Consider the following 26901-nt stretch of genomic DNA (forward strand, 5'->3'; position numbering starts at 1 on the left):
GTATGCCCATCCCCCTCCTTCCCTGCCTGGTGTCTATACCCCTACCGCGAGTATCAAGGGCACTCCAATGCCGTCTATTCCTACGAGTCCGACGAGACGGCATGCAGCTTCTCCTCTTCCACGTCCACCGAGGAGACATACCTCGTCCCAGACACACTCACGCACACCCTCACAGCACCATCACGTGCTCCCTCAGAGCCACCGTCACGTCAGGGCTCACAGCCACCGTCACGTAGACAATCCCCCAGTCATGACTCCACCCGCAGCAGTAGGAAGAGTGGGAGTGGAGGATGCGGCGGGTGCTTTGGTGGCGGCGGGTGCTTTGGTGGGGGAGGTGGGGGAGGTGGGGGAGGTAGTAGGGCACGCGATGAGAGAGGAGATAGAGGGAGAAGAGTTAGAGGAGACAGTTCGGAAGAGGAGGAGATGAGAGAGGTGGAGAGAGTGATCTGCTATGATGTGACGGATAGGGGCGGGATAGTGATGGATGCGAGGGGGAGGGAGGTAATGGAGTACATGCGTGGGGTAGTATCAAACTCATATAGAAATTGTTTTATTAAATTTAAAGATCAAAATAGCCGATTAGTTGGGGAGGTGATAGAGGCTGTACATAGTCGGTACCCCAATCCCCCACATGCTACATTCTCGGATGTATGGGGAAGGACGCGAATAAGGGAGATCTTAAGTAATAAAAGATCTCACCTTAAAAAACTCGCGTACGATGACCGGCTAAATGTAGCTGCGGGTGGCTATCCTGCCGAGAAACCTGCCACCACTGCGCACAAACGCGAGTGGAAGGAGGCAAAGAAACGAGCAGAGGGTGGCGTGAAGAGCAGGCAGCATGTGGAGGCACGACGGATCCAGATGGAGACCATTGGATCTTCGCATTTCGGATCTGGCGGCGTCGAGTCATGGGAGGCAGAGTTCGTAAGTATCTTGCCACTTTATTTGATTGTTTACTTAATTCATTGATTCTATGATTGTTTTAATCTTACAAATTGTGTTGATTATGATACAGCGACGGGTTACGGGGAGGAAGCCCACAACCCACGATACTGCGTATGCTCGTCGGCATAGCAGACGTGACACGTGGGCCATCTTCAGAGCCGAGGGACGTATTACGGACGCGCAGTTTGAGATGGCCATGAGACCATACAGTCGACAGGTACTTGAAAATTCTAAACGAATGATTTTGGTTTATTGAATTACATATATATATACTTATATACTATATATTACTTGAACAGGCACAAGCTGCTGATGATCCACCCGCCGCCATTGCAGAGGGTGGACGTGAGCACTACTCATCGGACATTCCGACCGATGTGAGCTCATCTGAGCATGGAGGGAGCACCGAGTCATCATCTGGGTCTGAGTAGTACTCAGACTTATAGTATCACATTCCATATTGAGGATGTGGTTGTATATATTTTTTTGTAAACTGAAGCCATGGGCTACTTCGAGATATGGACTCCCTTGTATACATGTATGAAATTCTGATAGTAATATTGAATCGTGAATCGATAGTATTACATTCATGTCTGTCTTGAATCGTGTATTGACAATGTATGCATTCATGTCGTTCTTGTCTTAATCTCCCTCGTGCATATGTTCTTCGTGGATGGTCTAATGCACAAAAAAAAAAATCCAAAGAGTGTTATTGGGTGCTGGAATGCTGGAACAGTATTCAGGCACCAAATAGCACTCTCTGGAATTTTTTTTTTGCTCTCTGTTCGCGTGTATAAACGCGTCAGAACTGCTAAAAATTACGTGTATACACGCGGATAATCTGTAAAATACGCGCGTATTAACGCGTCAAAACTGACAATTACGCGTGTATAAGCGCATCTAAATTAAAGAAATGCGTGTATAGACGCATGTATCAACGCGTCTGAGTACATCTGGAACTGAACAGAACGCGGCTATACACCCGTGTATAAGCGCGTCTGCGATGTCCTATACACGTGCTTTTACACGCATGTCTATGGCCGATGATACACGGGCCCGCTACTTTTTTTCACAAGTCATTTTTAGCGGCTAGGAGCGTGGGTATGAGCCCGATCCCTTGTAGTGATGGACAAACATACACCAAGTTGTCACTTCACAGCCACATTTAGGGAGCAGATCTACCCCTATATACAACACAGTCATTGTGCCAAGTGGCAATATCGTCAGTTTTGAGCATGCCTGGTAGAGTTTCCTATTGGTGTGGTCGTCTCTGTGATTGATTTTGCAGAGAACTACACCTTCACACCTTTTCAGGAGATACAATCTGAGTATTACTTCTCAAAGCAGGTAATGGTTATATTTCATAATATTTGTTTCGTGTTTGAGCTATATTACTTATTTGATTTTTTCTGTCCTAAACGTCTGTATTGCTTACCTCACCAGGTTGCTATTATGGTCCACATTAGCTATCAACATGCAGAGGCTCATGTAGATGGGATAGCGAGTACCCCCGAGACCCGTGTCATTATTCGAGAGTATCATTTCTATATCAGTGATGATCGTTCACATGATGCACATTTTGTGCAACACTGTTTTCACCTCCATGAGACGATTTTTTAGGAGATTGTGGGATCATACGTGGCCAGCGATGGGTTTGGTCGGATGGTTGTGGCGCACAGTTCAAGTCGTCACGACAATTCTATTGGCTCTACAGGTAGTACTTATGGTTCTCTTATATTTGCAATTAAGCTAAATTCACTAGAACATCTTAAAGAAAACAATAACTAAGACTATCTTTTATGGATTTATAGATGGCATATGCAGTCTAGTATCCCAGTGATTTGGTCATTCTTTGAGACTAGTCACGGAAGGGAGAGCATGATGGTGCGGGCGCATGTGTGAAACGTGCGCTGAGGTGTCATCAGCTGTGGTGGCAGGATGCTCAGTGGTTCAGAGATGCGGGCCACATAGTCGAGTGATACTCCCAACATTTGTGTGGGAGTGCAGCATCATCGTATCATCCCAAACATGATGCTCGGATTGTCAGGAGATTTTTTTGGCATGTGGATGGTGGCATGATTGACCGTAGAGCCTCCCATGATTGTGACACAGTACCTGGCTCCTTGGGCTTACATTCCATCAGGAGCATGTGCATGGCGGCCCCCACAACGATTTACACACGACAGTTTGCATGCTTCTGTGGAGCATGTATGGATGGCGATTGGTTACATTGTGCCTCGAGAGGATGGGCAGATGCATGGATACAGACATTCCTCTCCCCCGAGTATCCTTCACATCCCCAGTGTTGTCTGATGAGCACACAGGTCCTGCGTTCATGGTCAATTATGATGACCTGATAGATTTGCTATAGGAGGGTGATGTATTTGCTGTTATTGCCAGTGAGGGAAATAGCGAGGGAGTAGACTACTATCTGATGAGTTGCACTAGGCCAAAGTGCATCCTTGACCAAGATACAGTGCATGATCATGGGTTTTCTTTTGACGCCCATAGCATGATTGTGGTAGGCCGGTTCTACCAGCAGATTCGACTTCATCGAGGGAGTCTTGAGTTCCAGTAGTGGAAGTGGGAGTTAGAGGCATTTCAGTTCTCTCATCTAGTGGTTGCTACTACCAGGCTCACTCTTGATCGAGTACAGAGCCAAAAACACAGTTCTCACCCTCGTTTTCAGCTTCGAGTGGATGACCATGAGAGCATTCTAGAGCAGTTGAGAGCTAGATAGGGTGCTGCTGACTAGATCTCTATCTTGATAGTGACTAAACTCAGACTAGCTGGGTTAGCTCACTTACATTGTACTTAGATTTTTTGGGAGTGACTAATCTCAGAATAGCTGGCCCGGGGTAGCTCATTTTCAAAATACCTTGATCTTTTGAGTTAGTGGCTAAACCCAGAGTGGCTGTGTTAGCTCGCATTCTGATGTACTTAGTTGATGTTTATATCATTATGAGTTTTCTCATTATTGAGGATCATTGCATTTTAGTTGATGTTCATGGTTTTTTGATTTTTTAACACTTTGGCTATCATATCCTTTGTTGAAAATCACCATCACCATATTGTTTGTTGAAAATCAACAAACTTTGCAAGCACTGGGCGCTAATTACCAATCCAAACATGCTCCGATTATGACTAAACTTTGCATGAATGTGGGGGTGGGCTCCCCCCACATGCTTGCAAATGTGGTCCCCATCAGAGCATGTTTGGGTACGATGGTATGGGGAAGGCCTGGATTTTCCATGGCCTCTTAAGCACCAAGAGACTTGAAAAATCCACACTGGGCACTAATTACCAATCCAAACATGCTTCGATTGTGACCAAACTTTGCAAACATGTGGGGGTGGGCCCCTCCCACATTCTTGCAAAGTTTGGTTCCCATCGCAGCATGTTTGGGTACGATGGTATGGGGAAGGCCCGGATTTTCTATGGCCTATGAAGCACCAAGAGACTTGAAAAATCTACACTGGCCGCTAATTACCAATCCAAACATGCTCCGATTGTGACCAAACTTTGCAAGCATGTGGGGGTGGGTCCCCCCCCACATGCTTGCAAAGTTTGGTCCCCATCAAAGCATGTTTGGATACGATGGTATGGGAAGGGCCCGGATTTTCCATGGCCTCTTAAGCACCAAGAGACTTGAAAAATCCACACTGGGCACTAATTACCAATCCAAACATGCTTCGATTGTGACCAAAATTTGCAAACATGTGGGGGTGGGCCCCTCCCACATTCTGGCAAAGTTTGCTTCCCATCGGAGCATGTTTGGGTACGATGGTATGGGGAAGGCCCGGATTTTCTATGGCCTATGAAGCACCAAGAGACTTGAAAAATCTACACTGGCCGCTAATTACCAATCCAAACATGCTCCGATTATGACCAAACTTTGCAAGCATGTGGGGGTGGGTTCCCCCCCACATGCTTGCAAAGTTTGGTCCCCATCGGAGCATGTTTGGGTACGATGGAATGGGGAAGACCCGAATTTTCCATGGCCTCTTAAGCACCAAGAGACTGCAAAGTTTGGTTCCCATCGGCTGTTTCGGTACGATGGTATGGGGAAGGCTTGGATTTTCCATGGCCTCTTAAGCACCAAGAGACTTGAAAAATCTACACTGGACGCTAATTACCAATCCAATCATGCTCCGATTGTGACCAAACTTTGCAAGCATGTGGGGGTGGGCCCCCCCACATGCTTGCAAAGTTTGGTTCCCATCGGAGCATGTTTGGGTACGATGGTATGGCGAAGGCCCAGATTTTCTATGGCCTATGAAGCACCAAGAGCCTTGCAAAATCCACACTGGCCGCTAATTACCAATTCAAACATGCTTCGATTGTGACCAAACTTTGCAAGCATGTGGGGGTGGGTATCCCGCACATGCTTGCAAAGTTTGGTCCCCATCGAAGCATGTTTGGGTATGATGGTATGGGGAAGGCCCAGATTTTCCATGGCCTCTTAAGCACGAAGAGACTTGAAAAATCCGCACTAGCGCTAATTACCAATCCAAACATGCTCCGATTGTGACCAAACTTCGCAGGCATGTGGGGGTGGGTCCACCCCACATGGTTGCAAAGTTTGGTTCCCATCAGAGCATGTTTGGGTACGATGGTATGGGGTAGGCCCGGATTTGCCATGGCCTCTTAAGCACCAAGAGACTTGAAAAATTCGCACTGGCTGGTAATTACCAATCCAAACATGCTCCGATTGTGACCAAACTTTGCAAGCATGTGGGGGTGACCACTGTCAAATCCCCAAAGATCTCCTCATAGAACGCTCCCGGTTTGAGACTCCAAACCTGGGTCCCCCCACATGCTTGCAAAGTTTGGTCACAATCGGAGCATGTTTGGGTACGATGGTATGGGGAAAGCTCGGATTTTCTATGGCCTATGAAGCACCAAGAGACTTGAAAAATCCACAATGGCCGCTAATTACCAATCCAAACATGCTCCGATTGTGACTAAACTTTGCAATCATGTGGCGGTGGGTCCCCCCCACATGTTTGCAAAGTTTGGTCCCCATCGGAGCATGTTGGGTACGATGGTATGGGGAAGGCCCGGATTTTCCATGGCCTCTTAAGCACCAAGAGACTTGAAGAATCCGCACTGGCTGCTAATTATCAATCCAAACATGCTCCCATTGTGACCAAACTTTGCAAGCATGTGGGGGTGGGTGTCCCCCACATGCTTGCAAAGTGGGTGTCCCCCACATGCTTGCAAAGCTTGGTTCCCATCGGAGCATGTTTGGGTACGATGGTATGGGGAAGGCCAGGATTTTCTATGGCCTATGAAGCACCAAGAGAATTGAAAAATCTACATTGGCCGCTAATTACAAATCCAAACATGCTTCGATTGTGACCAAACTTTGCACGCACATGCTTGTAAAGTTTGGTCCCCATCGGAGTATGTTTGGGTACGATGGTATGGGGAAGGCTCGGATTTTCTATGGCCTCTTAAGCACCAAGAGACTTGAAAAATCCACACTGGCCGGTAATTACCAATCCAACATGCTCCGATTGTGACCAAACTTTGCAAGCATGTGGGGGTGGGTCCATCCCCCCACATGCTTGCAAAGTTTGGTTCCCATCGGAGCATGTTTGGGTACGATGGTATAGGGAAGGCCCGGATTTTCTATGGCCTATGAAGCACCAAGAGACTTGCAAAATCCGCACTGGCAGCTAATTACCAATCCAAACATGCTCCGATTGTGACCAAACTTTGCAAGCATGTGGGGGTGGTTCCTCCCCACATGCTCACAAAGTTTTGTTCCCATCGGAGCATGTTTGGGTACGATGGTATGGGGAAGGCCCGAATTTTCCATGGCCTCTTAAGCACCAAGAGACTTGAAAAATCCGCACTGGTTACTAATTACCAATCCAAACATGCTCCGATTGTGACCAAACTTTTCAAGCCTGTGGGGATGGTCCCTCCACATGCTTGCAAAGTTTGGTTCCCATCGGAGCATGTTGGGGTACGATGGTATATGGGGAAGGCCCGAATTTTCCATGGCCTCTTAAGCACCAAGAGACTTGAAAAATCCACACTGGCCACTAATTACCAATCCAAACATGCTCCGATTATAACCAAACTTTACAAGCATGTGGGGGTGGATCCCCCCCACATGCTTGCAAAGTTTGGTTCCCATCGGAGTATGTTTGGGTACGATGGTATGGGGAAGGCCAGATTTTCCATGGCCTTTTAAGCACCAAGAGACTTGAGAAATCCACACTGGCTGCTAATTACCAATCCAAACATGCTCCAATTGTGACCAAGATTTTCAAGCATGTGGGGGTGGGTCCCCCCACATGTTTGCAAAGTTTGGGTCCCATCGGAGCATGTTTGGGTACGACGGTATGGGGAAGGCCTGGATTTCCTATGGCCTCTTAAGCACCAAGAGACTTGAAAAATCCACACTGGCTGCTAATTACCACAATCCAAACATGCTCCGATTGTGACCAAACATTGCAAGCATGTGGGGGTGGGCCCCCCCACATGCTTGCAAAGTTTGGTTCCCATCGGAGCATGTTTGGGTACGATGGTATGGGGAAGGCCCGGATTTTCTATGGCCTCTTAAGCACCAAGAGACTTGAAAAATCCACACTAGCCGCTAATTACCAATCCAAACGTGCTTCGATTGTGATTAAACTTTGCAAGCATGTGGGGGTGGGTCCCCCCCACATGCTTGGAAAGTTTGGTTCCCATCAGAGCATGTTTGGGTACGATGGTATGGGGAAGGCTCGGATTTTCTATGGCCTCTTAAGCACCAAGAGACTTGAAAAATCCACACTGGCTGCTAATTACCACAATCCAAACATGCTCCGATTGTGACCAAACATTGCAAGCATGTGGGGGTGGGCCCCCCCACATGCTTGCAAAGTTTGGTTCCCATCGGAGCATGTTTGGGTACGATGGTATGGGGAAGGCCCGGATTTTCTATGGCCTCTTAAGCACCAAGAGACTTGAAAAATCCACACTAGCCGCTAATTACCAATCCAAACGTGCTTCGATTGTGATTAAACTTTGCAAGCATGTGGGGGTGGGTCCCCCCCACATGCTTGGAAAGTTTGGTTCCCATTGGGGCATGTTTGGGTACGATGGTATGGGGAAGGCCCGGATTTTCCATGGCCTCTTAAGCACCAAGAGACTTGAAAAATCCACAGTGGGCACTAATTACTAACCCAAACATGCTCCGATCATGACCAAACTTTGTAAGCATGTGGGGGTGGGTCCCCCCCATGTGCTTGTTGCAAAGTGTGGTTCCCCCCATCGGAGCATGTTTGGGTACGATGGCATGGAGATTTTCAACAAAAAATATGATAGCCAAAGTGTTAAAATTTTTAAAAAAATCAAGAACATCAACTAAAATGTAATGATACTCAATAATGAAAAAACTCATAATGATATAAACATCAAATAAGTACATCAGAATGAAAATGAGCTACCCCAGCTAGGTTAGTCACTGCCCATAAATCTAAGTACAATGTAAGTGAGCTAACCCAGCTAGTTTGAGTTTAGTCACTATCAACGACAAGCCAATCAAAATCGTCATCTCTAACTACTGGTCGACGTGCGCGTCGAGACTGTTGTGCACGTCGAGGAGGCTGTGCTGGCTGCGGGGGTCATCGAGAAGGTCTGCAGGGAGGTTTGCCTCAAAGGCAAGATCATGAGCTGGTGCCGGTGTACTCGGGAGCTCACAAGTCCCATAAGCTACTATAGACCTCTCCCTCTCTCTACGTCATGCTACTGCAAGACGTCTCTATCTGTAAACCCAAAATCTATAATCAGCAATGGTACGTGTCTGCCACTCTGCTCGTGTAAGCTCCTCTGCTGTAAGGACACGCTGCTCATGAGAAGCAGCACTGCTGCTAGCACCATCACCCAAGGTGCCACTAGGACAAGCACCACCCATATGCTCGTATGCTCTGATCTGGCTCTCGTGAAGGACTCTCTGGTATGCATCAAACTCATGTGCACTCCACTCAATCTCTGGAGGTACCTCAGGCTTCTGATCTCTATCATCAAAGGCATCGAGTCCCAAGTCAGTATAGCTGAGGTAAAATCAATAGGCCTGCCAGTCCTAGCATCTACTCGAATGAGGCCTGGGTGAAGATCATCAATGCCCAAAACTCTGTATGTCGCTAGGTCAACGCGTGCATGGCAAGAGGGACATGCTGAGAAGCGTACTAGCTCCTGGGTGATGCAAGACAAATGGAAAAAATGTCCACATCCCAGGGCATATCCACCAGTACTATCAATGTCCTCGATACATAGAGCGCAGGAGGCATCACGTAGGAATGGTGGTAATCATTCCATTTTGACACATATGTAAGGAAGGGGAGTCCCTTAAAGGAGGTGCATACTTCACATGCTTGAATGAGTTTTAAACTAAAAAATAATGTGATATTTTTATCTCTCCTCTCTCTTGGATCAACCGAATCAAAACCGAATCAAAAAGGAACCAAACTAGGTCCAAATCTAGTCCAAATTCAACCAAATTGAAATCTGGAAAATTCTAGAAATCAGTTAGTCTTGGTTAGAGCCTCCCTCTCCTATAAATAGAACATGAGTCCTTTGAAAAAAATAGGAGAATTTTACTATACTAGAATTATGCTCAAATAATGCTAATTTTTACTATTCTCTAAAATTCTCTCCAAATTGAAGAAATTGGAGCTTCCCTCTTTCTTCAATCCCCATTGGTGGCTCCATCAACATACTAAACCAATTGATTGGTTGGGGGCCTCTAACCGTGAACATAGAATCAAGTAATTTGTAAGGTAAATGGTGAATTTTGATCTTTTCTATAATTTCTCAATGTTTCTCTCTTCTCAATCCCTCTCAAGCTTGAGAAGATTAATTGGAATGGTTTTTGAATGGTATTGAAGTTAATTGATGAATGGTAGTAAAGAATTACATAAATTGATGAATGCTATTGAAGTTAATTGATGAATGATAGTAAAGAATTACATAAATTTCTATTTATGCTTAATTCTAATGGTTTTTATGTAATTTCTCTCTCTCACTCAAGAAATGGTCATACTCATGACCTATTCTCAATCCAAATGAAGCTTTTCATAAAGCTTTTCCTTAATCCAAGATTAATCTATGCTTGAGACCAAATTAATGGCTTTTCCCTATGCTTTTAGTTTATGTATTTTATAAATATTGATGATTAAATCTATTATGGATTAATGATCCAATTAGGGATCATTCTAATCATTCCCTTAATGTTAAGCTTTATCCCTTAAAATAATTAAGATTTTTCAGTCATAGCAACGGAGCTATGGCAAAAATTTTATAAAAATTACATATAAAATAATTTCATTCAAAGTATGAAAAGAGGACTTCCTACCATATTCTAGGAATTATCATCCTAGATTAATTGAAAGAATCATGGAGAAATTGATTTTTATGTTATGCATAATTGATGAATTAAGAAAAAGAGGATTTCTAGTAATTAAATTTTATGTTAAAAAGAGTAATCCCCATCGTATGAGTATTCTTAAAGGGTTAATTCTAATTCTAGGCATAGAAAAATGTATACTAGAACTACTTTATTATAAAAGTGAGATTTTTATCTCATAAATGATTTTATGCATAAAAGAAATTCTTTTATATTAAAAGAATGATTTTCATCATAAATGAATTGTATGCATAAACATATGCATAAAGGATATAATTTTTATATTAAAAGTGTGATTTTCATCAAAAATGGATTTTATGCATAAATAAGATGCATAAGAGAAATTCTTTTATTCTAAAAGTGCAATTCCTACTAAATTGGATTTATGCATGGATAGATGCATAAAGAATTTAAATTAATCCAAAAAGTGTTATTTTTATTAATTCTTATTTTATGCATAGAAAGGTGCATAAAGAATTTTATTTTTAATTCAAAAGAGTGATTTTCATCATAAATAATTTTATGCATAAATTAGATGCATAAGAGAAATTCTTTGATTCTAAAAGTGTACTTTCTACTAAATTAGAATTATGCATAAAAGATTGATTTTTAATTCAAAAGTGTCATTCTCATTTAAAATGAATTTATGCATAGGAAGATGCATAAAAGATTGATTATTATTTCGAAAGTGTTATTCTCCTTAAAATGGAACTTATGCATGAATAGATGCGTAAAGAAATCTTATATCAAATATAAGAATTCTCTTGTATTCTATAAATAGATATGAGGATGTGAAAATGGATGTATGCATGTAGATGTGGATGTATGGATGTGAATGTGGATGTGGATGTGGATGTATGGATGTAGATACGGATGTGGATGTATGTATGTGGATGTGGATGTATGAATGAGGATGTGAAAATGGATGTATGCATGTGGATGTGGATGTATGGAAGTAGATACGGATGTGGATGTATGTATGTGGATGTGAATGTATGAATGAGGATGTGAAAATGGATATATGCATGTAGATGTGGATGTATGGATATGAATGTGGATGTGGATGTGGATGTATGGATGTAGATACGGATGTGGATGTGGATGTATGAATGAGGATGTGAAAATGGATGTATGCATGTAGATGTGAATGTATGGATGTGAATGTGGATGTGGATGTGGATGTGGATGTATGGATGTAGATACGGATGTGGATGTATGTATGTGGATGTGGATGTATGAATGAGGATGTGAAAATGGATGTATGCATGTAGATGTGGATGTATGGATGTGAATGTGGATGTGGATGTGGATGTATGGATGTAGATACGGATGTGGATGTATGTATGTGGATGTGGATGTATGAATGAGGATGTGAAAATGGATGTATGCATGTAGATGTGGATGTTTGGATGTGGATGTGGATGTATGGATGTAGATACGGATGTCAATGTATATATGTGGATGTGGATGTATAAATGAGGATGTGAAAATGGATGTATGCATGTAGATGTGGATGTATGGATGTGGATGTGGATGTATGGATGTAGATACGGATGTGGATGTATGTATGTGGATGTGGATGTATGAGAATGAGGATGTGAAAATGGATGTATGCATGTAGATGTGGATGTATGGATGTGAATGTGGATGTGGATGTGGATGTATGGATGTAGATATGGATGTGGATGTATGTATGTATGTGGATGTGGATGTATGAATGTGGATGTATGTATGTATGTGGATGGATGTATGTATGTGGATGGATGTATGTATGTGGATGTGGATGTATGAATGAGGATGTGTCCACATCCACATCCACATCCACATCCATACATCCACATCTACATGTATACATCCATATGGATGTAGATACGAATGTGGATGTATGTATGTGGATGTGGATGTATGAATGTGGATGTGGATGTATGAATGAGGATGTGAAAATGGATGTATGCATGTAGATGTGGATGTATGGATGTGAATGTGGATGTGGATGTGGATGTAAGGATGTGGATATGGATGTGTATGTATGAATACGGATATGGGATTGGATGTATGATGTGGATGTACGAGCATGGATGTGTATGTAGAATAATGAATGTGAATCTGTATGTGAAATAATGTGTTGTCGATATAAGTGAGTGGATGAGAATGAGTACACATATGAATGGAATGTGGAATAAGTAATGTGGACTGAGAAGGGATAATGTGGAAAGACAAGAGTTCGATATAGAAACTGTATTTTGTGACCTGTTTGTAAATGACTATTTTATGTCGAGAATGCTAGGGAAGCATTTTGACCGTCTTGTGGATTAAGGTCATGGAGACCTAACTGATAAAGTTGCAACTGCTGATGTGACGGAGAGTCAATGGAGGACGTCTCGCGTAGCAAGGTCGACCGAGGTCTTGACCAGCCTCGGTTCAATTTAAATGGTGAGCTTCCAGTACGGTGGATGAGGGACCAAGGAAGCAGCCTATGAGTGAAACGCTAGGTCACCTGCGAAGGATCCTAGAGGGTGCTGACCATACGGTGCTCGGGCTCTGGGTCGCCGAAGATACCCACACGTGCATCGTGGAAGATATTGGAACAAGGAGTTGTTTTATGAAACCGGGCATAGATCTGGTTGATTGACCTTGCTGGTCCTCAACGGATGAGTCCATGGCTCTCTTATATGGATCTATTGATTGATCTTGCTGATCTTCAACAAGGATTCCATCTTGATTTTTATATGTGAAAATATTGCCAGGTATTATGAGCTAGGAACTATTGAAAGGCCCCTGAGTGAATAGGTGGTAGCGTTCTAGTTGCCAACGATGCCATAAGTACACCGATGAATGAATGATTGGAAATATGGATTCAACCAGAGATTTCGAGGATTGTCATCAGTGACCTAATGGTTTCATTAAACCTGATTGTTTTAAAGTTAGTTGATGCTGAGAAAAAGGCAATTTCATATTGGGTGTGTAAGTGGTGTGACTAGTTTTATGTTTGCATGAACTTCCGGCTAGGGGGCCTGGGAACTCTTTTCCCTGGTTCTCGGGACAAAACCTAACCAAATTCCTAATTGGATCCCATCACTACAGTGGTTGGGTGGTTGGCTAACCCATGGGACTGGATGGGGTTAGGCTGGACTGATGGATCCGTAAATCGAGACTCAATTTCTGTTATTACGATAGATAAAGTAAATCCCGGATAGTAATTGTTCTATGGATAGGAATCAACGGCTGTGCCTCTTGATGGGGAAAAAAGCGTTGATCCCAATGATCCAAGTGCAAGTTTCTTCTTTGATCTGACCGAGTATCTTTATAGGTGCAGTCGGATCAGCTTGATCAGTAATGGTCTTGACTACGTTAGAGTAAAAAGTTATCCTGGTGGAATCGCCCGTGCTTTACGGGTAAAGAAAGTTTTTTCGGGTTCGGTTTTGGAAAAACCAACGGATTAGTCTCTTGTCCGGATATCCGTGGTGGACGAGGCCCCGAGTGTGGAACCCTTCCCCGCGCAAGAAGTGCTACTTCTGCTGCTAGCACCCCGAATCCATTGCAAGAACCTCCCTTTCTGATCTTATAATTATTCCCTCTCTAAAATAAAAGAAAGATTCTGTTTAAAAAGGAAGACCCTTTCCCCAGAATGCTTTCTCAGGAACCCCACCTATTTTAAGGATTCAGAACGATGAGTTCAGAAGTGAGAACCGGTGTTTTGGATGCCAAGGTTTTGGTCGTCAGTTAAAAGACTGCCCGACTCCTGCCATGTCAAATTTGATTTCAAAGAAAGTAGGTGACTTAGCCTACGAGCTTCTTCTACCTCCTCATCTCAAAGTTCATAATGTATTTCATGTAAGCCTTCTAAAAGAAATTGTGCCAAGCCCAAATCATGGAAAGACAGTAAAACTTTAGTGGTAAGATACACCGTCGGCTTCTACGTTACGCTAGTTCCTTCTTTTATATAAGTCGTAACTCTTACTTGTCGCTCGCAGTAATCTTACTTCCATCGATCTCCTTTCTTTCTTAATCTCTTTTATGGCCTGGAAGCAAGACTTGGTTTTATCCATGATGATTTCTCACCTTCAAGACGCAAGTGAGTCTGTGAAGAAGGATTTTATAGAACTGTATGAGCGCTCACTTTTCCCTCACTTGGGAACTTCTGTAGTTCAGACCAAATGGCGGACCTATCGAGACATAACTAGGGTAACACCGTGGGGTCAGCAGCACTTTCGTAACAATGTCCGCTTGGCTATGGTTATTGAAGCTTTGGGTTTGGATCCCCGATACTATTGCGTGATGAGATCAAGGCATGTTGGGTTTTCTGAGCGGGTCTTCTTACTAGCGTGTTTTCTTCCTCATCATCAGAAGATATGCCTTTATTCCATTTTTTGCTTGCCTCTTAGAGGTCCTTTTATTAGGTCACCTCATATCAATGAGATAGGTGCTACAATAACCGACCGAATTATTCCCAGAGATGAGTTACCTTATACGTGTGCTGCTTGTGAGTGCTACTTTTGTGACCATATGATGGACGGGCTTATGGAATTGTAAAAAGTTCTTCTATCTTGTTGTATATGTTCCAAGAGTGAATAAAGTTGAAATCTTTGTTCTTGTCTTGAGTCTTGCTTTCTTTGAGACTTTTATTGGTGGTTAATCTTAATTAAATTTTCTCTGAGTCTCATATTCATGCATCTTGCGAAATTACCCCAGTTTGTGAGATGAGGACATCTCGCGTTTTTCAAGTGGGAGAGAATGTAAGATTCCTCCCCAGCCTCTCAAAATGTCCAGCATCTTCCCCTGTAATCAATCCCCTCTTCAGAAATATAAAAGATCTTGTCTCTACCTATTTTGTCTTAGAGAGAGAAAATATTTTGGAGAGAGAATATTCAGATTTTGAATATTTTTAGATAGAAAAATTTCTCATATTATTAAAATGAATTAGAAAAATTTCTCATATTATTAAAATGAATTCCCCTGAAACAGAAATTCAAAAAGAACTTTCCAATGTGCAATTGGAATAAATTGGAAATGGGTATAAAGGACCTTAGCCTAAGGGTCTAGATTTTCAGAAATTTTTGGATTATGGTCCAATTAAGGTTCCTATGGGCCAATAAGATCAATCCATGTGTGGGGAGGAGATAAATCCAATTTGTAAAAGAAATTATCCAAAAATGAGTAAATGCTCACATAAGATGAAGAGTTGACTATGTACAAGGTTTATTAGTAAGAAACTATGAGTAATATCAAAAATATGATTTTGGGTATAATGATTCCATTTTGACACATATGTAAGGAAGGGGGGTCCCTTCAATGCTCACATAAGATGAAGAGTTGAATATGTACAAGGTTTATTAGTAAGAAAATATGAGTAATATAAAAAATATAAGATATTTTGGGTATAATGATTCCATTTTGACACATATGTAAGAAAGGGGAGTCCCTTTAATGAGGTGCATATTTCACATGCTTGAATGAGTTTTAAACTAAAAAATAATGTGATATTTTTATCTCTGCTCTCTCTTGAACCAAACCAAATCAAAATGGAACCAAACCGAATAAAAAAGGAACCAAACTAGGTCCAAATCTAGTCCAAATTCAACCAAACTGAATCTAGAAAATCCTAGAAATTAGTTAGCCTTGGTTAGAGCCTCCCTCTCCTATAAATAGAACATGAGTCCTTTGAAAAAAATAGGAGAATTTTACTATACTAGAGTTATGCTGAAATAATGCTAATTTCTACTATTCTCTCCAAATTGAAGAAATTGGAGCTTCCCTCTTTCTTCAATCCCCATTGGTGGCTCCATCAACATACTAAACCAATTGATTGGTTGGGGGCCTCTACCGTGAACAAAGAATCAAGCAATTTGTAAGGTAATTGGTGAATTTTGATCTTTTCTATAATTTCTCAATGTTTCTCTCTTCTCAACCCCTCTCAAGCTTGAGAAGCTTAATTGGAATGGTTTTTGAATGCTATTGAAGTTAATTGATGAATGGTAGTGAAGAATTACATAAGTTGATGAATGCTATTAAAGTTAATTGATTAATGACAGTAAAGAATTACATAAATTTTCATTTATGCTTAATTCTAATGGTTTTTATGTAATTTCTCTCTCTCACTCAAGAAATGGTCATACTCATGACCCATTCTCAATCCAAATGAAGCTTTTCATAAAGCTTTTCTTTAATCCAAGATTAATCTATGCTTGAGGCCAAATTAATGGCTTTTTTCTATGCTTTTAGTTTATGTATATTGATGATTCAATCCATTATGGATTAATGATCCAATTAGGGATCATTCTAATCATTCCCTCAATGATAAGCTTTATCTTTTAAAATAATTGAGATTTATCAGTCATAGTAGCGGAGCTATGGCAAAATTTTTACAAAAATTACACATAAAATAATTTCATTCAAAGCATGAAAAGAGGACTTCCTACCATATTCTAGGAATTATTATCCTAGATTAATTAAAAGAATATCATTGTAATCATGGAGAAATTAATTTTTATATTATGCATATTTGATTTTCATGCATAGAGGTATGCATAAAAGATAATTATTTTATTATAAAAGTGCTATTTTTAGCATAATTGAATTTCATGCATGGAGGTATGCATAAAAGATGATTATTTTATTATAAAAGTGTTACTTTTAGCTTAATTAAATTTCATGCATAGAGGTATGCATAAAAGATGATTATTTTATTATAAAAGTGTTATTTTTAGCATAATTGAATTTCATGCATAGAGGTATGCATAAAAGATGATTATTTTATTATAAAAGTGTTACTTTTAGCTTAATTGAATTTCATGCATAGAGGTATGCATAAAAGATGATTATTTTATTACAAAAGTGTTATTTTTAGCATAATTGAATTTCATGCATAGAGGTATGCATAAAAGATGATTATTTTATTATAAAAGTGTTATTTTTAGCATAATTGAATTTCATGCATAGAGGTATACATAAAAGATGATTATTTTATTATAAAAGTGTTATTTTTAGCATAATTGAATTTCATAGAGGTATGCATAAAAGATGATTATTTTATTACAAAAGTGTTACTTTTAGCATAATTGAATTTCATGCATAGAGGTATGCATAAAAGATGATTATTTTATTATAAAAGTGTTATTTTTAGCATAATTGAATTTCATAGAGGTATGCATAAAAGATGATTATTTTATTACAAAAGTGTTACTTTTAGCATAATTGAATTTCATGCATAGAGGTATGCATAAAAGATGATTATTTTATTATAAAAGTGCTATTTTTAGCATAATTGAATTTCTTGCATAGAGGTATGGATAAAAGATGATTATTTTATTATAAAAGTGTTATTTTTAGCATAATTGAATTTCATGCATAGAGGTATGCATAAAAGATGATTATTTTATTACAAAAGTGTTACTTTTAGCATAATTGAATTTCATGCATAGAGGTATGCATAAAAGATGATTATTTTATTACAAAAGTGTTACTTTTAGCATAATTGAATTTCATGCATATAGAGGTATGCATAAAAGATATGGGAAGTGATAGGATGTAATAAGACGTGTATGAGATGTGATAAGGTGTGATAAGATGCGTATGGGAAGCGATAGAATGTGATAAGAGGTGTATGAGATGTGATAAGATGCATATGAGATGAGTTAGGATGTGATAAGATGAGTTAAGAAGTGATAAGATGTGTATGGGATGAGGTGAGAAGTGTATGTGATGGGATAAGATGCATATGAGATAGGATGTGATAAGAGGTGTATGAGATGTGATAAGATGCATATGAGATGAGTTAGGATGTGATAAGATGAGTTAAGATGTGTATGGGATGAGGTAATAAGTGTATGTGATGGGATAAGATGTATATGGGTTGTGATAGGGTGAGAATAGATGTGAATGTGAATGTGGATAGGTATGTATGGATGTATGAATGTGGATGTGGATGTATGGATGTAAATGTGGATGTGTATGTTTGGATGTATGCATGTAGATGTGGATGCATGAATGTGGATGTATGGATGTGAATGTGGATGTGGATGTGGATGTATGGATGTGAATGTGGATGGGTATGTATGGATGTATGAATGTGGATGTGGATGCATGGATGTGAATGTGGATGTGTATGTATGGATGTATGCATGTAGATGTGGATGCATGAATGTTAATGTATGGATGTGAATGTGGATGTCGATGTGGATGTATGGATGTGAATGTGGATGTGTATGTATGGATGTATGCATGTAGATGTGGATGCATGAATGTGGATGTATGGATATGAATATGGATGTGAATGTTAATGTATGGATGTGAATATGGATGTGGATGTGGATGTTTGGATGTGAATGTAGATGTATGGATGTATGGATGTGAATGTGGATGTATGGATGTGAATGTGGATGTGTATGTATGGATGTATGCATGTAGATGTGGATGCATGAATGTGGATGTATGGATGTGAATGTGGGGGTATGGATGTACATACGGATGTGGATGTATGTATGTGGATGTGGATGTATGAATGAGGATGTGAAAATAGATGTATGCATGGATGTGTATGTAGAATAATGAATGTGAATGTGTATGGGAAATAATGTGTCGTTGATATGAGTGAATGGATGACAATGAGTACATATGAAGGGAATGTGGAATAAGTAATGTGGACTGAGGAGGGATAATGTGGAAAGATGAGAGTTCATTATAGAAATTGTATTTGTAAACTGTTTGTAAATGACTGTTTTATGTCAAGGATGCTGGGGAAGCATTTTGACCGTCTTGTGGATTAAGGTCATGGAGACCTAACTGATAAAGTTGCAACTGCGACGGAGAGTCAATGGAGGACGTCTCGCGTAGCAAGGTCGACCAACATCTTGACCAGCCTCGGTTCGATTTAAATGGTGAACTTCCGGTACGGTGGATGAGGGACCAAGGAAGCGGCCTATGAGTGAAGCGCTGGGTCACCTGCGAAGGATCCTAAAGGGTGCTGACCATACGGTGCTCGGGCTCTAGGTCGCCGAAGATACCCACACGTGCGTCGTGGAAGATATTGGAACAAGGAGTAAGAGTTGTTTTCTGAAACCGGGCATGGATCTGGTTGATTGACCTTGCTGGTCCTCAACGGATGAGTCCATGGCTCTCTTATATGGATCTGTTGGTTGATCTTGCTGATCTTCAATGGAGATTCCATTTTGTTATGCCGGTTACTATGAGCTAGGAACTATTGATGAAAAGGCCCCTAAGTGAACAGGTGGTGAGCGTTCTGGTTGCCAATGATGCCATAAGTACACCGATGAATGAATGATTGGAAATATGGATTCAACCACAGATTTCGAGGATCGTCATCAGTGACCTAATGGTTTCATTAAAGGATTGTTTTAAAGTTAGTTGATGCTGAGAAAAAGGTAATTTCATATTGGGTGTGTAAGTGGTGTGACTAGTTTTATGTTTGCATGAACTTCTAGCTAGGGGGCCTGGGAACTCTTTTCCCTGGTACCCAGGACAAAACCTAACCCAACTCCTAATTGGATCACATCACTACAGTGGTTGGGAGGTTGGCTAACCCATGGGATTGGATGGGGTTAGTAGGCTGGATTGATGGATCCGTAATTCGAGACTCAATTTCTGTTATTACGATAGATGAAGTAAATCCCGGATAGTAATTGTTCTATGGATAGGAATCAACGGCTGTGCCTCTTGATGGGAAAAAAAGCGTTGATCCCAATGATCCAAGTGCAAGTTTCTTCCTTGATTTGAGCGAGTATCTTTATAGGTGCAGTCGAATCAACTTGATCAGTAATGGTATTGACTACGTTAGAGTAAAAAGTTATCCTGGTGGAATCACCCGTGCTTTTCGGGTAAAGGAAGTTTTTTCGGGTTCGGTTTTTGGAAAACCGACGGATTAGTCTCTTGTCCGGATATCCATGGGCGAGGCCCCGAGTGTGGGACCCTGCCCCGCGCAAGAAATGCTACTTCCACTGCTAGCACCCCGAATCCCTTGCGTGGTAGGGACAGGGATCTCACAGGAATGGTTTTTGAATGGTATTGAAGTTAATTGATGAATGGTAGTAAATAAAGAATTACATAAATTGATGAATGCTATTGAAGTTAATTGATGAATGATAGTAAAGAATTACATAAATTTTTATTTATGCTTAATTCTAATGGTTTTTATGTAATTTCTCTCTGTCACTCAAGAAATGGTCATACTCATGACCTATTCTCAATCCAAATGAAGCTTTTCATAAAGCTTTTCCTTAATCCAAGATTAATCTATGCTTGAGACCAAATTAATGGCTTTCCCCTATGCTTTTAGTTTATGTATTTTATAAATATTGATGATTAAATCCATTATGGGTTAATGATCCAATTAGGGATCATTCTAATCATTCCCTTGATGTTAAGATCCCTTAAAATAATTGAGATTTTTCAGTCATAGCAACGGAGCTATGGCAAAATTTTTATAAAAATTATATATAAAATAATTTCATTCAAAGTATGAAAAGAGGACTTCCTACCATATTCTAGCAATTATCATCCTAGATTAATTGAAAGAATCATGGAGAAATTGATTTTTATGTTATGCATAATTGATGAATTAAGAAAAAGAGGATTTCTAGTAATTAAATTTTATGTTAAAAAGAGTAATCCCCATCGTATGAGTATTCTTAAAGGGTTAATTCTAATTCTAGGCATAGAAAAATGTATACTAGAACTACTTTATTATAAAAGTGAGATTTTTATCTCATAAATGATTTTATGCATAAAAGAAATTCTTTTATATTAAAAAAATGATTTTCATCATAAATGAATTGTATGCATAAACATATGCATAAAGGATATAATTTTTATATTAAAAGTGTGATTTTCATCAAAAATGGATTTTATGCATAAATAAGATGCATAAGAGAAATTCTTTTATTCTAAAAGTGTAATTCCTACTAAATTGGATTTATGCATGGATAGATGCATAAAGAATTTAAATTAATCCAAAAAGTGTTATTTTTATTAGTTCTTATTTTATGCATAGAAAGGTGCATAAAGAATTTTATTTTTAATTCAAAAGAGTGATTTTCATCTTAAATAATTTTATGCATAAATTAGATGCATAAGAGAAATTCTTTTAGTAGTTTCTACTAAATTAGAATTATGCATAAAAGATTGATTTTTAATTCAAAAGTGTCATTCTCATTTAAAATGAATTTATGCATAGGAAGATGCATAAAAGATTGATTATTATTTCGAAAGTGTTATTCTCCTTAAAATGGAATTTATGCATAAATAGATGCGTAAAGAAATCTTATATCAAATATAAGAATTCTCTTGTATTCTATAAATAGATATGAGGATGTGAAAATGGATGTATGCATGTAGATGTGGATGTATGGATGTGAATGTGGATGTATGGATGTAGATACGGATGTGGATGTATGTATGTGGATGTGGATGTATGAATGAGGATGTGAAAATGGATGTATGCATGTGGATGTGGATGTATGGATGTAGATATGGATGTGGATGTATGTATGTGGATGTGGATGTATGAATGAGGATGTGAAAATGGATGTATGCATGTAGATGTGGATGTATGGATGTGAATGTGGATGTGGATGTAGATGTATGGATGTAGATACGGATGTGGATGTATGTATGTGGATGTGGATGTATGAATGAGGATGTGAAAATGGATGTATGCATGTAGATGTGGATGTATGGATGTGAATGTGGATGTGGATGTGGATGTAGGGATGTAGATACAGATGTGGATGTATGTATGTGGATATGGATGTATGAATGAGGATGTGAAAATGGATGTATGCATGTAGATGTGGATGTGGATGTGGATGTGGATGTATGGATGTAGATACGGATGTGGATGTATGTATGTGGATGTGGATGTATGAATGAGGATGTGAAAATGGATGTATGCATGTAGATGTGGATGTATGGATGTGAATGTGGATGTGGATGTGGATGTATGGATGTAGATATGGATGTGGATGTATGTATGTGGATGTGGATGTATGAATGAGGATGTGAAAATGGATGTATGCATGTAGATGTGGATATATGGATGTGAATGTGGATGTGGATGTGGATGTATGGATGTAGATACGGATGTGGATGTATGTATGTGGATGTGGATGTATGAATGAGGATGTGAAAATGGATGTATGCATGTAGATGTGGATGTATGGATGTGAATGTGGATGTGGATGTGGATGTATGGATGTGGATATGGATGTGTATGTATGAATGCGGATATGGGATTGGATGTATGATGTGGATGTACAAACATGGATGTGTATGTAGAATAATGAATGTGAATGTGTATGTGAAATAATGTGTCGTCGATATAAGTGAATGGATGAGAATGAGTACACATATGAATGGAATGTGGACTGATGAGGGATAATGTGGAAAGACGAGAGTTCGATATAGAAACTGTATTTTGTGACCTGTTTGTAAATGGCTGTTTTATGTCAAGAATGCTCGGGAAGCATTTTGACCGTCTTGTGGATTAAGGTCATGGAGACCTAATTGATAAAGTTGCAACTGCTAACGGAGAGTCAATGGAGGACGTCTCGCGTAGCAAGGTCGACCGAGGTCTTGACTAGCCTCGGTTCGATTTAAATGGTGAGCTTCCGGTAGTACGGTGGATGAGGGACCAAGGAAGCGACCTATGAGTGAAGCGCTAGGTCACCTGCGAAGGATCCTAGAGGGTGCTGACCATACGGTGCTCAGGCTCTGGGTCGCCAAAGATACCCACATGTGCGTCGTGGAAGATATTGGAACAAGGAGTAAGAGTTGTTTTATGAAACCGGGCATATGAAACCGGGCATGGATCTGGTTGATTGACCTTGCTGGTCCTCAACGGATGAGTCCATGGCTCTCTTATATGGATCTGTTGATTGATCTTGCTGATCTTCAACAAGGATTCCATCTTGATTTTTATATGTGAGAATATTGCCGGGTACTATGAGCTAGGAACTATTGAAAAGGCCCTTGAGTGAACAGGTGGTGAGCGTTCTGGTTGCCAATGATGCCGTAAGTACACCGATGAATGAATGATTGGAAATATGGATTCAACCAGAGATTTCGAGGATTGTCATCAGTGACCTAATGGTTTCATTAAAGGATTGTTTTAAAGTTAGTTGATGCTGAGAAAAAGGCAATTTCATATTGGGTGTGTAAGTGGTGTGACTAGTTTTATGTTTGCATGAACTTCCGGCTAGGGGGCCTGGGAACTCTTTTCCCTGGTACCCGGGACAAACCTAACAAAATTCCTAATTGGATCCCATCACTACAATGGTTGGGTGGTTGGCTAACCCATGGGACTGGATGGGGTTAGGCTGGACTGATGGATCCGTAAATCGAGACTCAATATCTGTTATTACGATAGATAAAGTAAATCCCGGATAGTAATTGTTCTATGGATAGGAATCAACGGCTGTGCCTCTTGATGGGAAAAAAAGCGTTGATCCCAATGATCCAAGTGTAAGTTTCTTCCTTGATCTGACCGAGTATCTTTAGGTGCAGTCGGATCAGCTTGATCAGTAATGGTCTTGACTACGTTAGAGTAAAAAGTTATCCTGGTGGAATCGCCCGTGCTTTTCGGGTAAAGGAAGTTTTTCCGGGTTCGGTTTTGGAAAAACCGACAGATTAGTCTCTTGTCCGGATATCCGTGGTGGACGAGGCCCCGAGTGTGGGACCCTGCCCTGCGCAAGAAGTTCTACTTTCGCTGCTAGCACCCCGAATCCATTGCGTGGTAGGGACAGGGATCTCACATCATGTATATGCTAGTTTCCCAAGAGGTAGGCTTCATCACCCTCTGTATCTGGCCACACCGTTTCATTGGGATATTGAGTCAAGGTATGGTGTCAATTAGCCATCAATGTTTCATAGCTACAAAAGGCAAAGGTGAGTAGTTACAACAGCAGCAAAGGCAAAGAGAAAGCAATAGAGAGAAACAATATGCTAGTGAAGAGAATGTGACATGGAAATGAGCAAATGGACATTGGATTTGAGACTCTTCTCCTTCGTGAGTGCACAACTCAAGTTTGAGCCATTGTGCATTATATAGATTTTAGTTGAATTTTTAATCGCATAGTTTATAAGTATATTTGGGTGTATGGGGAAAGAGGGAAGAAAAGAAGAAATCTCAAGCTCAAGCTCAAGCTCAAGGCTCAAACTTGAGTTTGAGCCTTGTCTATTACACAAGCAAGTAGGAATAGAGAGGGAAGCTAGGATAATCCCAGAGAACAAGTGGGGTGTGGGTGAAGGAGGGTATATAAACAAAAGTGAAACTAACTATAATCAAAAGACCTGGGACCTGGGCTTGGGCTTGGGCTTGGGCTTGGGCTTGGGCTTGGGAGAAAAAACCGAAACCGAAACAAACTTTCTGGCTCTCCCTCCCGACCGCGCACCGGCGCGCGCTCCCGCCCGCCCTCGCCCATGAAACAAACTGGCTGCTGCCTCCTCACCGTGTGCCACCCTTGCTCTGCTGTCTCCTTGCCGTGCATCGCCCTGGCTGCTGCCTCCTCGCCGTGCGCCGCCCGCTGTGCCTGCTGCCCTGTCCCCTCTCCTCTCGTGCAGCGCCCCCACCCGCCCTCTCCTCTCCCTCTCGTTGAGCATGCACCCCGCCCCCTCTCCAGCTCGTGCAGTGCCGCCCTGCCCCCTTTAATGAATAAAATTAAGTTTTTCATAATGTTTCTCTTAAATAAGTAGAAAAATGTTACTTTAGAAAGATTTAAATACTCTTGATGCATTTCCAATTAATTTTAGAGACTTAAAATTGAAAAATGGTCAGCCATACAAAGGAGGTTATGGCAAAATTCTTCAAAAATTTGGAAATAAGTAATATCTTTCATTATTCTAAAAGAGCAATCCTTATGATTTCTATATTCTAAAGTGTCATTTTCAAGCATAGAAGATGCATTTTGATTATTTGTATAAAAGAAATTTATTTTTATTATAAAAGTATTACTTTCATTATTATTTGATTTTTATGCATAAAGTATGCATAAAAGATTATTTTTTATTATAAAGGTGTTATTTTTATCATATTTGATTTTCATGCATAGAAGTATGTATAAAAGATTATTTTTTTATTATAAAAGTGTTACTTTTATCATATTTGATTTTTATGCATAAAAGTATGCATAAAAGATTATTATTATTTATTATAAAGGTGTTACTTTTATCATATTTGATTTTCATGAATAGAAGTATGCATAAAAAGTTATTTTTTTATTATAAAAGTGTTACTTTTATCATATTTGATTTTTATGCATAAAAGTATGCATAAAAGATTATTTTTTTATTATAAAAGTGTTACTTTTATCATATTTGATTTTTATGCATGAAAGTATGCATAAAAGATTATTTTTTTATTATAAAAGTGTTACTTTTATCATATTTGATTTTTATGCATAAAAGTTATGAGAAAGAAGAGATGAGAGAAGAGACAATGTACTGAAGAACTCATCAATGAACCACTAGCCAACTTCATTAGAAATGAATGCCTCATATATATAGGAAAGTTCCTCCACCCTTTCCTCCACCCAAAAATGTGTGTAAATAGGAAAAAATGGAAATGAATGCTATAAATCCCAAAAATGCCTAGAGGCTAAAGAGTGTGCCACTAGCGTGACACCATCTGGAGATGACACCTATCTAACACCTTCTCTTCAGGTCCAGATGGGAGGACCAACGCCAACGCGCTGAAGAAGATAATACAAGGTAGGTCGAGGAAGAGGCTTAGTAAAAAAATCAGCAACATTATCTTTGGTAGGACAATACTCAAGCTAAATGCGACCTTCAGAAATCCAATCACGAACAAAATGAAAATGAACATCAATGTGTTTGGATCATCCTCGAATAACTGGATTTTTGGCTAAAGCAATAGCACTTTGTGAATCTGAGTAGATGAGTGTCAGAGTAGATGAACATCCAAGGTGATTCAGAATTTGCTGAAGCCAAAGTGCTTCAGAAGTGGCATCAAGATATGACTTGTACTCTGCTTCTGTCGATGAAGAAGAAGTAATCTGTTGCTTTTGACATTTCCAAGAAACAAGTCCTTTACCAAGCATAAAACAATAGCCTGACATGGAACGCCTAGTATCAATACACCTTGCCCAATCAGAATCTGAGTAACCAATAAGTGTATCTCCACCTGCATAAGAAATGCCATACTCAAGAGTTCCATGAAGATATCAAAGAACCCTCAAAGCTGCCAAATAAGTTGGCAATCTTAGGCACATGCAAAACATCATGTAAGATAGCATCTCCAAAAGAAATATCACCAATACCAACAATCACAGGAAGAGACGAAGCATCACCAATGTGTATTGATGAAGAGATAGACTTATAGTTTTCCTAAGGAAGAACTATTCGTCATGTGAAAGGTAGCACCACTGTCGGCAATCCACTCATCCGCAGTATGCGTATCAAGATCTTTGATTACCACAAGTGATGTGTCACATGAAGAAGTAGAAGACATAGGAACATATGCAATCTTGGCATTACCGTCTTCCGTCTTGTCTTTGTTTTTGTCGTGAGAAGATGTTGATGTAGAA

At 40.0% G+C, this 26901-nt stretch overlaps 1 protein-coding gene across 1 annotated transcript; it reads left to right on the top strand.

Moving 5' to 3' along the window:
• Positions 1-504: 504 nt before the first annotated feature.
• Positions 505-24954, top strand: LOC147632362 (uncharacterized). The gene is made up of 3 exons (XM_086806954.1): positions 505-924; positions 1016-1162; positions 24700-24954. The coding sequence occupies exons 1-3, from the start codon at positions 505-507 to the stop codon at positions 24952-24954; spliced, it is 822 nt and encodes a 273-aa protein (XP_086663080.1).
• Positions 24955-26901: the final 1947 nt, after the last annotated feature.

Source organism: Cibotium barometz, chromosome 13 (genome assembly GCF_041138505.1).
Source record: "Cibotium barometz isolate CiBa-2024 chromosome 13, ASM4113850v1, whole genome shotgun sequence".
Lineage (NCBI taxonomy): Eukaryota > Viridiplantae > Streptophyta > Polypodiopsida > Cyatheales > Cibotiaceae > Cibotium > Cibotium barometz.

Coding starts and splice junctions, on each gene's coding strand:
- LOC147632362 (XM_086806954.1), top strand. CDS start 505: ATGGAGTACATGCGTGGGGTAGTATCAAACTCATATAGAAATTGTTTT. Junction 925..1,015: donor AGTCATGGGAGGCAGAGTTC/GTAAGTATCTTG, acceptor ATTATGATACAG/CGACGGGTTACGGGGAGGAA. Junction 1,163..24,699: donor TGAGACCATACAGTCGACAG/GTACTTGAAAAT, acceptor TGGGCTTGGGAG/AAAAAACCGAAACCGAAACA.